Source organism: Monodon monoceros, unplaced genomic scaffold (genome assembly GCF_005190385.1).
Source record: "Monodon monoceros isolate NGI ecotype Baffin Bay Population unplaced genomic scaffold, NGI_Narwhal_1 Super_Scaffold_15, whole genome shotgun sequence".
NCBI classification, from domain to species: domain Eukaryota; kingdom Metazoa; phylum Chordata; class Mammalia; order Artiodactyla; family Monodontidae; genus Monodon; species Monodon monoceros.
The window spans coordinates 82,599,783-82,612,944 of record NW_021703771.1 but is presented as its reverse complement, the minus strand read 5'-3'; the positions used below and the strand labels follow the sequence as shown (position 1 = coordinate 82,612,944).

The 13,162-nt window shown below is 38.7% G+C and overlaps 1 protein-coding gene across 10 annotated transcripts in view; it reads left to right on the top strand.

Moving 5' to 3' along the window:
• Positions 1–13,162, top strand: part of AGPAT4 (1-acylglycerol-3-phosphate O-acyltransferase 4) — a 1,398,816-nt gene that overhangs the window by 408,292 nt on the left and 977,362 nt on the right. For all 10 annotated transcript variants that reach the window (XR_003793727.1, XR_003793728.1, XM_029224043.1 and 7 more), the window contains exon 3: positions 4,816–5,056. Coding sequence is in view for 8 of the 10 variants with exons in the window: in XM_029224043.1 (XP_029079876.1) it covers positions 4,816–5,056 (241 nt within the window). In the remaining 2 variants the exon portion in view is untranslated. The remainder of the gene's footprint in view (positions 1–4,815; positions 5,057–13,162) is intronic.

Sequence of the window (13,162 nt, the reverse complement as noted above, 5' to 3'; positions counted from 1 at the left end):
TGAGCCTGTTATGAATTTCTCTGTGGCTCACCTTTAACTTCTGTGAAATGGAATAGAAATGAACAACAGAGACAAGTAATGTTTAAAGAGCTTAGTTTGTGCCAGGCACAGTTCTCCTGGCTTTACATACAACTCACTTCTGGATGGTAAGAGCAGCTCCCTTAGTTCACTATGGGGATATTAAACAACTTACTACATCTGAAGACCTGGTAACACAATCTGGAGAGTAGTACAAAGTTCAAGCATATTATATATTTATTTTTTATTATTAATGTAATTGTTATCGGCATAGCACGTGAAAGCATTTTGTTAATATGTGACATTATTAACTATTTTTGAAACTCATTATTAATCATTTTAAAGATTATCTGTGTAACCCTTCTTTAAGTGCTTGGACAGCATTCCAATAACTTTTCAATCCTTGTTAATTTTTCTTCTTAGAGTAACATTACTTATTTTTACAATGTTTCAAAAGGTTAAGAATATCTTGAAAAGCATTCTCAGATTTTTCAAATTTTTCTTGTTTTCAGTGTTCGAATTATATTACCAGGCTGTCAAATATTTGAATTCCAACTACATGTCCTCAGAAGGACTCCTTTTAGGAAAAGGAAAACTACATCAATCTCTTGTATATCGTGGAATAATGGCCAGTTGGATGAGAGGTGGTCATTGGTTGGCAGACAACTCCCGTAGATGTTTTATTAATCCTGGGGTATCTCCAAGTCAGAGGTCCTGGAGAGAGAGTCCATGGTACTGAGCTCTCAGTCCCTGGTGGGACAACAGCTCTGCTTGACGGTACAAGACCAAGCCCAGCTGGGTGAATACCCACTTGTTTTGTCCACAGTAAACGACTTATGTCACTGCCTTACTTGTTGAATTAATGACTTGTTATAAGGAAAACACAAATGTACTTCTTCCTCTTTGCCAAGCAATATTCTGGTTATTGAGGAAACAAAGATAAATAAGGCATTGTTTTTGCCCTGAAGAAGCTTAAAACAATGTTTGAAAACTCTGCTGTCTTCTCGTGAAAATCTCTACCTCCCAAAGCTGAGGGATCGTTCATATACCAAGAGAACTAAATATTATTTTGGGCTTTGGAGTGGCTAGACAACTAAACTTTATCTAATTTATTGCCCATGGGACATGTTATTAATGTGGCTTTGAACTGAACTAACATGATGGTGCACTTGCACCATCTGGCAAAGGGACTGCTTCCGAAATCAACAACGTTTTCTACAAGTGAGTCAAAGAATTAAGCAGTTAATGGTCTCTGAACCATGGATGGAGCCTCAGGGAAATATGTTCTATAAATATCACTATAAGTACTGAAATGTGTTTGGGATCTTCCTACTCCCCTTTGCAGCTCTACTCTGAGCATTAGGAAAATCTGGATTTGAAAGGAAAACCTCAGTTTTTTTATTTTTTCCCTATTTGTCCAATTTTAGCAGCCCCTGAGAATTTGCTCAGGTTCTTCATGTGTTTCCTGGCATCTGAGCATATAGTGATATTTTTTGTATCAACTTTTAGTTCACAGAAAGCCTGGAAAGTTACCAGAATAACTGTCACATTTGTCGATTCTGCTTATTCCACCTTCTTTATACATGTTCCAAATAAGATTGTGTGAGTGGAGCAGCCAAAAAGGATTCTGAGGTTTTATTCTGAGGTTTTATCTTTATACAAGGTAAGGACCCAGCTCTTTAGTTTTCAAAACTCGTAAATGATGATAGTGATACTGACAATTATATATTGAGTTGTGACTGGATTGGGTCTGCACTCTGTATATGTCCTTACATCTCAGAGCAGTCATCAAAGTTGGTAATATTATTGCTAATGACATATGTAGAAACTGAAGCTTATGCAGGGAAAGTAATTTGCCAAAAATCACGCAGCTAATAAATTACATCTATTTGACTTCGAATTCCATGTTCCTTCTCTGCAGTCTTCTTGCTCCCCGAGGAACACTTCAGGTGTTGTGTGTATGCGTCTATAGCTGTTTATATTTGTTCATTCATTCATTCTTATTTTCTCTCAGTCATTTACCTTTTCAATTCATAGATGAATTTTCTACATCTACTAGGTTCAAAATGCTGTGTGAGGCATTCTGGTAAATAAAAGTAGAAGTGTAACCCAGTCGCTGCTCTTAAGGAATTCTAAATTAAGTTGGAGGATCAGACACAGACACAGACACACACACACACACACACACACACACACACACGATGTCCAGGCTCTGATCACTGCAGTGGAAGAGCATAGCAGGCAAAGATTACCTGGATTCAGATGAGAGAGAAAGACATTATTTTTATCTGGGAGTATCACATGAAGCATGTACGTTATGACTGTGGAGAGAGGAATTTTATCTGACTGATTTTTTGAACCTTTTGAAAAGAGCACAATATGGATGAAAATCTCAGGATATGTTAGGATGCTAATTCTCAATTGTTTCTCCTTGTTGCAAAGCACATGTCCTCACATGCCCACATTTGAGTGTACTCAGATCTTGATGTTGGTTTGTTTGATATGACTTAGGCTAAAGGCTTTGTACAGTCTCTCGAGTGCTGGCCGAGCACTGAGGTGATGATAAATGGTGGTAGAACGTCTGTTAGTCCAATTAGAATGGAAAAAAGTGTATTGTCAGCGATTACTGCTTAATGAACAACCACAAGATCTCAGTGCCATACATTAATAACCGTCTCTTTCCCGTGCATCTTCAGGTCATCTGGGGGTCTGCAGCCCCAGCCTGCATTTAGCTGGAAGACTGCTCAAGCTATAGGTGGGGTTGCACTTGATCCTCTCCATGGCTTGGGCTCAGGTCTGCGCCATGTGTGCAGTGCTGGGGCCCAGGCTGAAGAGGTGGAAACTTCCAGGGATTCTTTTTTGATAGCCAGGGCAGTGGTGCAAATATACTCTAAAACCCTGGTTCAATCACATCTGCAAATGTCCTATTAGCCAAAGCTGATCACATGGCTTAGCCCAAAATCAAGGGCAGGATGAAAGGAGATGAGAGTGAATATTTTTTGAAGAATAATATAATCTACATATATAATGGAGAGGAAAAGACAGTTGGTCTAGAAAGGAGAAGAGTCCAAACACACTTGAAGAAGATAGTAAGATGTTAGACTATATTTAACCAGTAATAGTGAGACACTTTAGAAAGACTATGTAGAACACACCAGAAATTCTTGTACAAAAGGTTTGCGGGGAAAGACAAGAGGTAAGGAAGTAATTACAAAGCTCTTGTAATGATGGAGACCTAAAATGGGGAGGTGACAATTGGGATGTAAAGGAGCTGAAGATGTGAAGGGAATTTCTGAGTCAGAATTAGTTACTCTTGACACCTTGCTGGATGTAACAGTAGGGAGGAAGGTTCCAAGGTGGTGAAGCCCTCCTTAGAAAACATAGGAGAATGATTGGAGCTTTAGGTGAGGGGAAGCCTTGACACTTGGATAACATGGGGGATGGTGGTGCCTTGACAGAAATAGGAAGTCAGGTAGGGGCGGACTGAGGGGACAGAGATTGACACAGAGTGACCACTGCTGAGTAGGAGCAGTCCTGGGGAGAGCTGGGAAGCTGCGGGGACAGGCGGCAGGAAGAAGAAGTGTGTTGATGTGACCGAGACCCGAGACACGGGACCAGAAGAGATCAGAGTGGGATTTGGGACCGGAGGGCATGCTGGTGACCTTCCTGAGTGGGCGAGGCTGACACCAAGCAGTGGTGTGTGGGCAGGGCGTGCTGGTGAGTGTCAGGCACCATTCTTACAAGTTTGATAGAGATAACACGGCACTTGGGGGGTTATGATTGTTACCAGTGTTGTTGTGTTTTGCGTGGGTGTTATTTAAACTTCCTAAGATGAGGGAGAATGGCAATGGGGGGTGTTGTAGAGAGAGGAGGGTCCTCACTCTGTGGGAGGAGGGACAGACAGATGAACGACTGTGTCTACCCAGTAGATATTCTGAAACAGAGATTTAACTTAAGTTAGTATAGTTTCTGTCCAAGTAAATTATCTGATGTTTAACTTTCTTTTCTTTTTTTTATGCTTTTATTTTATTTTAATTTTTATTGGAGTATAGTTGCTTTACAATATTGTGTTAGTTTCTACTAATTCTACTAAATTTTAAAGTCTCCTGTTCGTACACATTAATATGTAGATACAAAGCATTTTTGTAGACGTCCACTGATTTTAATTGTGAGATTGGATGAACCAGTGAATGATCCGAGATGGCACTGGTACCCTGTCCTCTTGCTTCACTGGCCTGGTGGTGTGATTGCTAGTGATGTCTGAGTATACGTGGAGCCTACTGTAAACGAGTGTATGGTAAATTCTAGAGCAAGTTGCCCTGTAGTTGGTAATAACCAACTCTGTGCTTTTTAAAACAGAAATGTGTGCTAGTATTTAAATTTGAAAATTATAAGGACATATTTCCAGGAAGTCAGTTTTAAAAGCATACTGCTTTTCAGTATGGTTATGTATGCAGTGTGATACATGTTTCTTTCCCGTTAGATTTCATGTCCCTTTGAATATTACTTCAGTTTTCGTCTGTTGTCGTGTTCCATTTATCCCCACATTTCAGTTTCTGGCCCCAGTTCAACATTAACGCACACATGTGTAGGTGTTGACCCCTGCTGCAGGGTGAGTGTGCCTATCCTGATCAATCAATCACACGTGTCACTTTTCTTTAAGTTCCATGACTGCATGCAGACATTGGACATAAACCAATGTCTTTTACACACTCTAGAACTGATGACAAATTCAGCTCCTCCTGGTGTTTTAATGTCTGCCCTTTCTTGTTGTGTTTTTGTTTCACTCTCCCACAGAGCTGTGACCTGGATCAGCAGAGCATCGTTCACATTGTGCTGAGACCCCAGAGAAAAGTCCCAGAAAGGAACACAGCTCGAGGGGACAGCCCACAGAACACTGTGGGGGGCTCTGAGAGGGAGCCTGAGAGCCTAACTCGGGTGGACCTCAGCAGCTCCGTCCTCCCAGCCGACTCAGTGGGTCTGGCTATTATTCTGAAGGATGACAACGAGAATGGTGGCCCACCAGCTGGAAGGCCAGGTAATTGACTGGCTGTGGCTAGTAAAGCATTTTGTGTGATAAAATCTCCACGAAGAATGGCCTCACTATGGTGTATTTAGTTCATGACAAGTTCTAAATCACCAGAAGGAGACATGACTAGAAGGAGAGTATGTGGATGTAAAATTTGAGGTGACACATTTAATAAGTACAACGAAACAGAGCTATCATATTAAGAATGAACATAAGGGATGGGGAAGGTGTCAGGACCATAGTGATAGTATCTTGGGTTTACTTTTGGAGGAACTAGGGGTGGTGGGGACATGTGATACATTGTGCTAGGCTCAAAATATATGATTAAGGTACCTATATGTCCCTCTCAACTTTTGCCTTTGTTTTCTTCTATTTCTTATTTTCTTAAAATACATTTTGGTTGATTATGTTTCTGATGATATAGAGAAATGTTAAAAAAGGAGAAAGAGAACTTCAGAGGTAATTTTAGTCATTCGCAGGTTCTAAGAACAAATGACAATGTCAGTAATATCCTTTGTGTGAAATAATTCTTCCTTCTTTATGCTACAGCCCATTTCAAAAGTTTGTTTTGGCATGAATGACAAGCCCTTTGTTATTCTGACAATATTAGTATGTTTCCTTTAGTCTTTTATTCTCCAGTCTAAATAGTCAAAGGTACAACAGGGTTATTTTTGACTGTGTGTGACAGAAAACACAAAATAATAACAATGACTCGGCAAGGTAGAAGTTTATTTCTCTCCCACGTGTAATCAGTGAAGACGTAAGCAGCCCTGGGCTGGTATGGCTTTCACAGTGTCAGAGAATTCTGGAACCACCAAGATGGAGGCTTCTTGCTAAAATTACTAAATAAAATTTAATTAATATTTTTAAAATCATAGATGAAATTGAAAAAGAAAAAGGAAATTTTCCAGGGGTAAGTGAAGAAGTAGAAACAACACAGCTGTCTTTAAATAAAGGAATGAATAAACCAAGAATTTAAGTGCATGGTGCTCTGGTGGCCCTCAGGTGGTTGTGGAAGGAATGAAGGCTTCATGTCCTTTACATGGACTGGGCATCTAGGAGACTGAAAAAATAACTGAGAAATGGGGAAAATGAGATAAACCTAAACCTCTCAATACCTATGTTGTCCACAAGGAGGAATTAATATAAGTATCAGACCCAGGCTTTGGCACATCTGATGTCTCAAGCAGAATGTACGTAAAAGCATTCCAGAGAACACTTGGGGGTCATGGCCTCCAGAGATGAACAAGCCCTATTGAAGGGGTCCTCATGATACCCATTATAAGTCAAACAAAGGGATATTCTACCTTGAGTGGAGAAGAGCATACACCATAAACTAGAAGATTGGTTTCCCCCAAAACATGAGAAAATAAAATGACAGTTTGAAACAGAATACAAAACAAAAATGTTTTATGTTAATTAGGACATAAAATAAAAAATTGAAATCAAAACAGAAAACAGACATAATAGAAAAAGATAGCTATTGAATAGAGCATAAATTTAACTATTAGAATGAAAAAAAATCCTCAACAGATTGGTTAAAAGAGCAATTTGTCAATGCCAAAGAGACAGTTAATGAATTGGAAGATATATATGAGGGAATAGCCCATAATGTGACACAGGTTAAAATGTAAAAAAGTGGTTTTAGAGACTAGGATTTGGAATTAGGTGGCCTAACTTATATCTGATAGGAAATCTTTAGAGCAGGAGTCCCCAACCCGTGGGCCGTGGACCGGTACCGGTCATGGCCTGTTAGGAGCTCGGGCCGCACAGCAGGAGATGAGCGGTGGGCAAGCGAGCGAAGCTTCATCTGCCGCTCGCCGTCGCTCCCCGTCGCTCCCCGTCACTCCCCGTTGCTTGCATTACCGCCTGAACCACCCCCCACTCCCTGTCCGTGGAAAAATTGTCTTCCATGAAACCGGTCCCTGGTGCCAAAAAGGTTGGGGGCTGTTGCTTTAGAGCAAAATTAAATCTTTATGTGCATTATCTGAACATTAATAATAATATAAGCAGAATAATTATCATTTATAGGTATTCACATATTTTAATGTTTCCTAATGTTTGTGATTCTACTATCTTGTCACTGGTATTTATCTGAAGATTTAAAAAGTAGAATCTTATTATTTTATTTTATTATAAAATTGCCTTCAGTCTTCTTGAGAGTTTTATTTTATGATTATCAATTTGGAATTATTGGCACCTTCCATTCTTTCTCTTGCTAGATCATAATACTTCTACTGAAGAAAATATTCCCTTCCTACAGTGATTGAGGTACCGGTACACTCTTAGAAAATTCTGCTAAATGTCTAATATTCTACTTAGATTTTAAGTGAAATATGTAATTGTTTCAACCCAAACAATAGATTAAAGAAACTCTCATAAATGTACATAGGACAGTAGCACTGTAGCAAGAGCTGGCAGGCTACTGTATGCTTTGTTATTGGACTGCTTAACCTTAACTTTCCATACAGACCTCATGTAGTCTGACCTCTAATCACCCTGTTTCTCATTTACCCACTGACCAGTGGTGGCCTGTTAGCTGCATGTGTTTTGCTGGCTGGGGACTGGGCTTGGCGACACTTGCTGGCATGCCAGACGGCCAGCATCCTGTTGTGCTTCTCCCCCATCACCCCAGATCAGGAGTGAGCTCTCCTGTTACCTTTCCTGTGCTGAAAGGGTGACGTAAGTTATGTTGCATCTGGAAAGAATCAGGCAAAAAAATATGGGTTATTCCAGGTCAACTTTAGGACTTTATTCTGCATTGAACTGAAACTCTGAATGGCAAGGAGTCATCCCTTAATCTTCTGAAGTGGAAAGAATCATCTCCTTTCCAGAACTTTCATACCTCTTATTATTTTGTTTTGTACTCTAGTTCCTTCTGTATGTACTTTATCTCTTTGAGGACAGGATATTTGTTCAATTTACTGTAGTTTCCCACAAAATCTCTAAGAAAAAATGGTGATCCGTGTTTCCTAAATTATGTAAAACTGTAAATGTAATAAGCCATTCATCAGAATTTTCTGTGTATTTAACTTTTAGAACTAATGACTTGTTCAACGTTATACAGAGAAAAATGAAACTTCACCTCTTAAAATACCTTGTTAATTTTACTGCTTGAATGAATGGAATACCCTGAATGGGATTATTTGAAATGACTGTGGGCAAACGACGTGCTTATACAATTATTTTTTTTAATAAAAATGACAGTTTAGAGTTCCTAGAGCAGTGACTCACAAACTCTAGTGGGAATGTTTGTTCAATGCTTATTCCAGGGCCAGAAGGTCTGATTCTGTTAGCTGAGGACAGAGATTCAGAAATCATGGTGCTGAGCACACTCCAAGAAATGCTGCCCTATAGCAAATGTTTTCCCACCTTTCAACTGTGAGATCTACCTAGAGTCTTCAACCAGGTGGTAGGAATGTTGAGAAAGACAGGTGGACAAACCAAGTCAATCCATAGTAGCAAGAGCAGGCTCATAATTACCAGTTTTATATACAAAGCATCTACAGTGCATTTTATTTGGGGAAAAAAAAGAAAAAACGTCCCTGGTTGAAAAATGTTTGAAAACTTCTGCCTTTAAGAAAGAAATTTAAGAGAAATAAACCCAATTTTCAGCATGTTTCCAGGGTGTCTGAATTAGACAAGGAAGAATTTAGGTGCTCGCCAAACGTGAGAGGGCTCTAAAGGGTGGAGAGCTGGGCTGTAGCCACAAAAGTAGATGCAACAAATAAGAACTGCAACTTGAGAGCATGTCTTTCAGGAATTTATAGGTGCAAAAGATAATTGGTCAATGTAAGAGGCATTGTCATGATCTACATTAATAGTCAGTTTATACTATTTGTATTTAGAAGCTAGGACATGTTAGATTATGATTTTTAAGAGGAAGTCAAAGAATTGAAATGAGTCATTTAAGAATTCCTTAGAGCAGTGGTTCTCAAGGTTCAGTACTCATTGGTGTCACCTGAGGGCTGGGTCCAGCTCCGTCTTCCTGGAGTGGTGACTGAGAATCTGCATTTCTAACAAGTTCCCAGGTCTTGCTGAAAGTATGGTTCCAGGAGCCATGCTTTGAGTAACACTGTCCTACACAGTAAGAATTTGTATTGTTATAAAATATTGTTATTGTATATTATTTTATAAACATTTGAATAAGAACATCGAGTAAGCTATTCCTGGACTCCAAGGAACACATGCATGAACTAAGTTCACATATTATGTTTGTGTTTTCTTAAAGAAATACCATTCATCCCCTCCTGATAATCAGATGAAAGAAGCTATTGGATCTAGGAAAAAATAGGAATATTCTCCAATATTTGTCATGCAGTTAGCTAACTACTTAAACAAATAATTAGAGAATCCCTACTCTGTGCCAGGCACAATTCTAGGTGCTAGGATGTAGCAGGAAATAGTAACAGCCAAATTACCAACCCAACTGGATCTCATTCTAGTTGGGAAGAAGATAATAAACAAGCAAACAAACAAAAAGCCAAATAGCTAGTAAGTATATGTTCTCTGGTGAAAAAATTAGCATAGTAAAGGGAATACAGAGTGTTGGAAAGGGTGCTCTTTTGTATAAGGTGGTCAGAGGCCTCTCTCATGAAGTGACAATTGAGGAGAGCATTTCAAGGAGCATAGATTCAGGAATCTCAGGTAGAGGGGACAGCGAGTGTATGGACCCAAGGCAGGACCGTGCTTGGAAAGCAAGGAGGACGGCGTGGCTGGGGCAGAGGAAGTGAAACAGTAGGAGACAGGAAGTCAGAAAGGAAGACAGTAATACATGATCACAGTTGAAAGTGAAGACAATCTAATAAGAAAGTTTTACTCCTGTCAACTAATGTTGAAGCTGAAATTCTGAGGATGACATGCTACAGGGCTGAAAGGAATGGTAATTAGTATTCCTCTCCTTCTTCCTCTCCCTCTCCCTCAACAGAATCCATACCAACCTCCTCATAATCCTTCTCCATGGCAGCCATGTCCTCACAGGCCTCAGAAAACTGTAGGCTGTGTAGGGTCTTGTAGGCCCTAGATTTTACCCTGGTGAGAAGGGAGCCACTGGAGGAGTTTTGAGAGATGGAGTGACATGATGTGACTTAGGGAATGTTCACTTTGGCTGCTTGTGAATAAACTTCAGGGTGCCGGGGTAGAAGCAACAGGATCAGTGTTTCAAATCATCAAAATACCGTAACACCCATGACATCAGGAACTGGCGGTAATGATAGTCAACATCTGTGAATGCTTATCCTGAGCCGGGCACTGTCCTAAGCCCTGCTTCCATGAAATGTCTGGTTTAATACTTCAGAAACCCCATCAGGTAGAATATATTAATGTCCTCCTAATAGATGGAAAGTAGTATCAGATCATTTAAGGAACGAATCCAAAGGAAGACTCTATTAAGGACTGTCTTACTCCAAACCTTGTGTTCAACATATCCACTAGTCTGTATTCATTTAAATATACATATCAGAAGGAATGAATGAGTTTTTGCTTTTCTTCTAGATATTTTGGTTATAAAGGTTGAAGAATCATGTTAATTGTTAATTTTAGCCAAGTAGTCACATTTTAAAACTCAACTTTTATATCACAAGGTGTACTATTTTTTTCATAATTTTGGGGTCTTTAAAAAGAAAACTTTCATTAATTTTATCCAGTTCTTTCTAAGTCTCATTGCCCCGGTTTACTAACAATGCATTTCATTAGTTTTGAAGAACATTTTCCTCTACAATAATTAGACATCTTTTACTAAATGCAAGAGACTGCTGTCGATGAAGCATTACACGCTGGAATGAATTTTTGTTTGTTTGTTTTGGCTGCCCCACGCCACATGTGGGATCTTAGTTCCTGACCAGGGATCAAACCCGTGCCCCCTGTAGTGGAAGCCTGGAGTTTAACCACTGGACCACCAGGGAAGTCCCTGGAATGAATTATTGAAATAGAACTTGAAAATGTAAAATAGAAAAAATTAAAAATAGACAAAGGTTTAAAAAAATTAAGAATAAATTACCTCTGCCACTCCTTGTCAACATTATACTGAAAGTCTTAGCTAATGCAATAAATCAATAAAAGGAAACAAAAGGCATACAGATTGGGAGGAATCATAAAACTGACTTTGCTCATAGGTGATGTGATTGTCAATGCAGAAAATCTAAAGGATTTGACAAAAAAAGCTTTTGGATCTAATAAGTGATTATGTCAAGATTGCAGGATACAAGGCTAATATAAAAGAGTCAGTTGCTATCCTGTATACCATCAATGAAAAAATGTAATTAGAAATTAAAATACAGTACCATTTACATTAGCACCCCCTAAAATGAAATACTTAGATATAAACCTAACAAAATATGTACAGGTTCTGTATGAGGAAAATCACACAACTTTGCTGAAAGAAATCAAAGAACTAAGTAAATGGAGTGACATTCCATGTTCATGGATAAGAAGAGTCAACATTGTCAAGACATCACCTTCCCAACTTGACATACACAGTTACAGTCAAAATCTTAGCAAGTTATTCTGTGGATATCAGCAGACTTATTCTGAAGTTTAAATGGAGAGGCAAAAGACCCAGTATAACCAACACAGTATTGAAGGAGAAGAAAAAAGTCAGAAGCTTGATGCTCTCTGAAGTTAGGAGTTCCTATAAAGCTACAACAATTAACAGAGTGTAGTAGTGGTGAAAGAATACACAAATAGTTCTACAGAACAGAGAGCCCAGAAATAGACCCACATAAACATGGTCAGCTGATCTTTGACAAGGAGAAAAGGCAGTATGATGGAGAACAAATAGTCTTTTCAACAAATGTGCTGGAAGAACTGGACATCCACATGCAAAAAAAAAAAAAAAATTACACATAGATTTTACACTTGTCACTCACAAAAAATGACTCAAAATGGATCAGAGACCTAAAGGTAAAACATGAAACTAAAACACCTGGAAGATAACATAGGAGAAAATTTAGATGATCTTGAATGTGGTAATGACTTTTTAGATACAACACCAAAGGCATGATCCATGAAATAAATAAATGATAAGCTGGACTTCATTAAACTTAAAATTGTCTGCTCTGTGAAAGACAATGGCAAGAGAATGAAAAGACAAGCCACAGATGGGGAGAAAATATTTGCAAAAAAGACATATTTAATAAAGGACCGTTATTCAAAATATACAAAATCTCTTAAAACTCAACAATAATAAAATGAACAACCTGTAAAAAAATGACAAAAGACCTGAGTAGACACCTCACCAAAGAAGATATACAGATGGCAAATAACCATATGAAAAGATGCTCAATATCATGTCATTAGGGAATTGCAAATTAAAAAAACAATGAGATACCATTACACACCTGTTAGAATGATTAAAATCCAAAACGCCGACAACACCAAACACTGGCTGGAACATGGAGCAACATCAACTCTCATTCCTGCTGGTGGGAATGTAAAATGGTACAACCACTTTGGAAGACGGTTTGACAGTTTCTCACTAAACTAAACACACCATACAATCCAGTGATTGTGCTCCTTGGTGTTTACTCCAATGAGTTGAAAACATATGTCCACACAATAATCTGCACCCAGATGTTTATAGCAGCTCTATTCATAATTGCCAAAATTTGGTAGCAATCAAGTCGTTCTTAAATAGGTAAATTGATAAACTGTGATATATCCAGACAATATTACTTAGTGCCAAAAAGAAATAAGCTATCAAGCCATGAAAAGACATGGAGGAACCTTAAATTCATATTACTAAGTGAAATCAAGTTGAGAAGCCTAATACTGTATGATTCCAACTATATGGCGTTCTGGAAAAGAGAAAACTATGGAGACAGTAAAAACATCAGAAGTTGCGGGGGGGTTGTGTGGGAAGGGATGAATAGTCAGCGTACAGAGGATTTTTAGGACAGAGTAACTATTCTGTATGATAAAATGGTAGATACCATGTCATTATAAAACCCATAGAATATAAAATACTAAGAGTGAACTCTAAAGCAGATGGTGGACTTTGAGTCATAATGATGTATCAATGTAGGTTAATTAGTTGTAACAAGTGCATTACTCTGGTGAGGTATGTTGATAGTGGGGCAAGCTGGCGTGTGTTGGGGAAGGGGGTATATGGAAACTCTC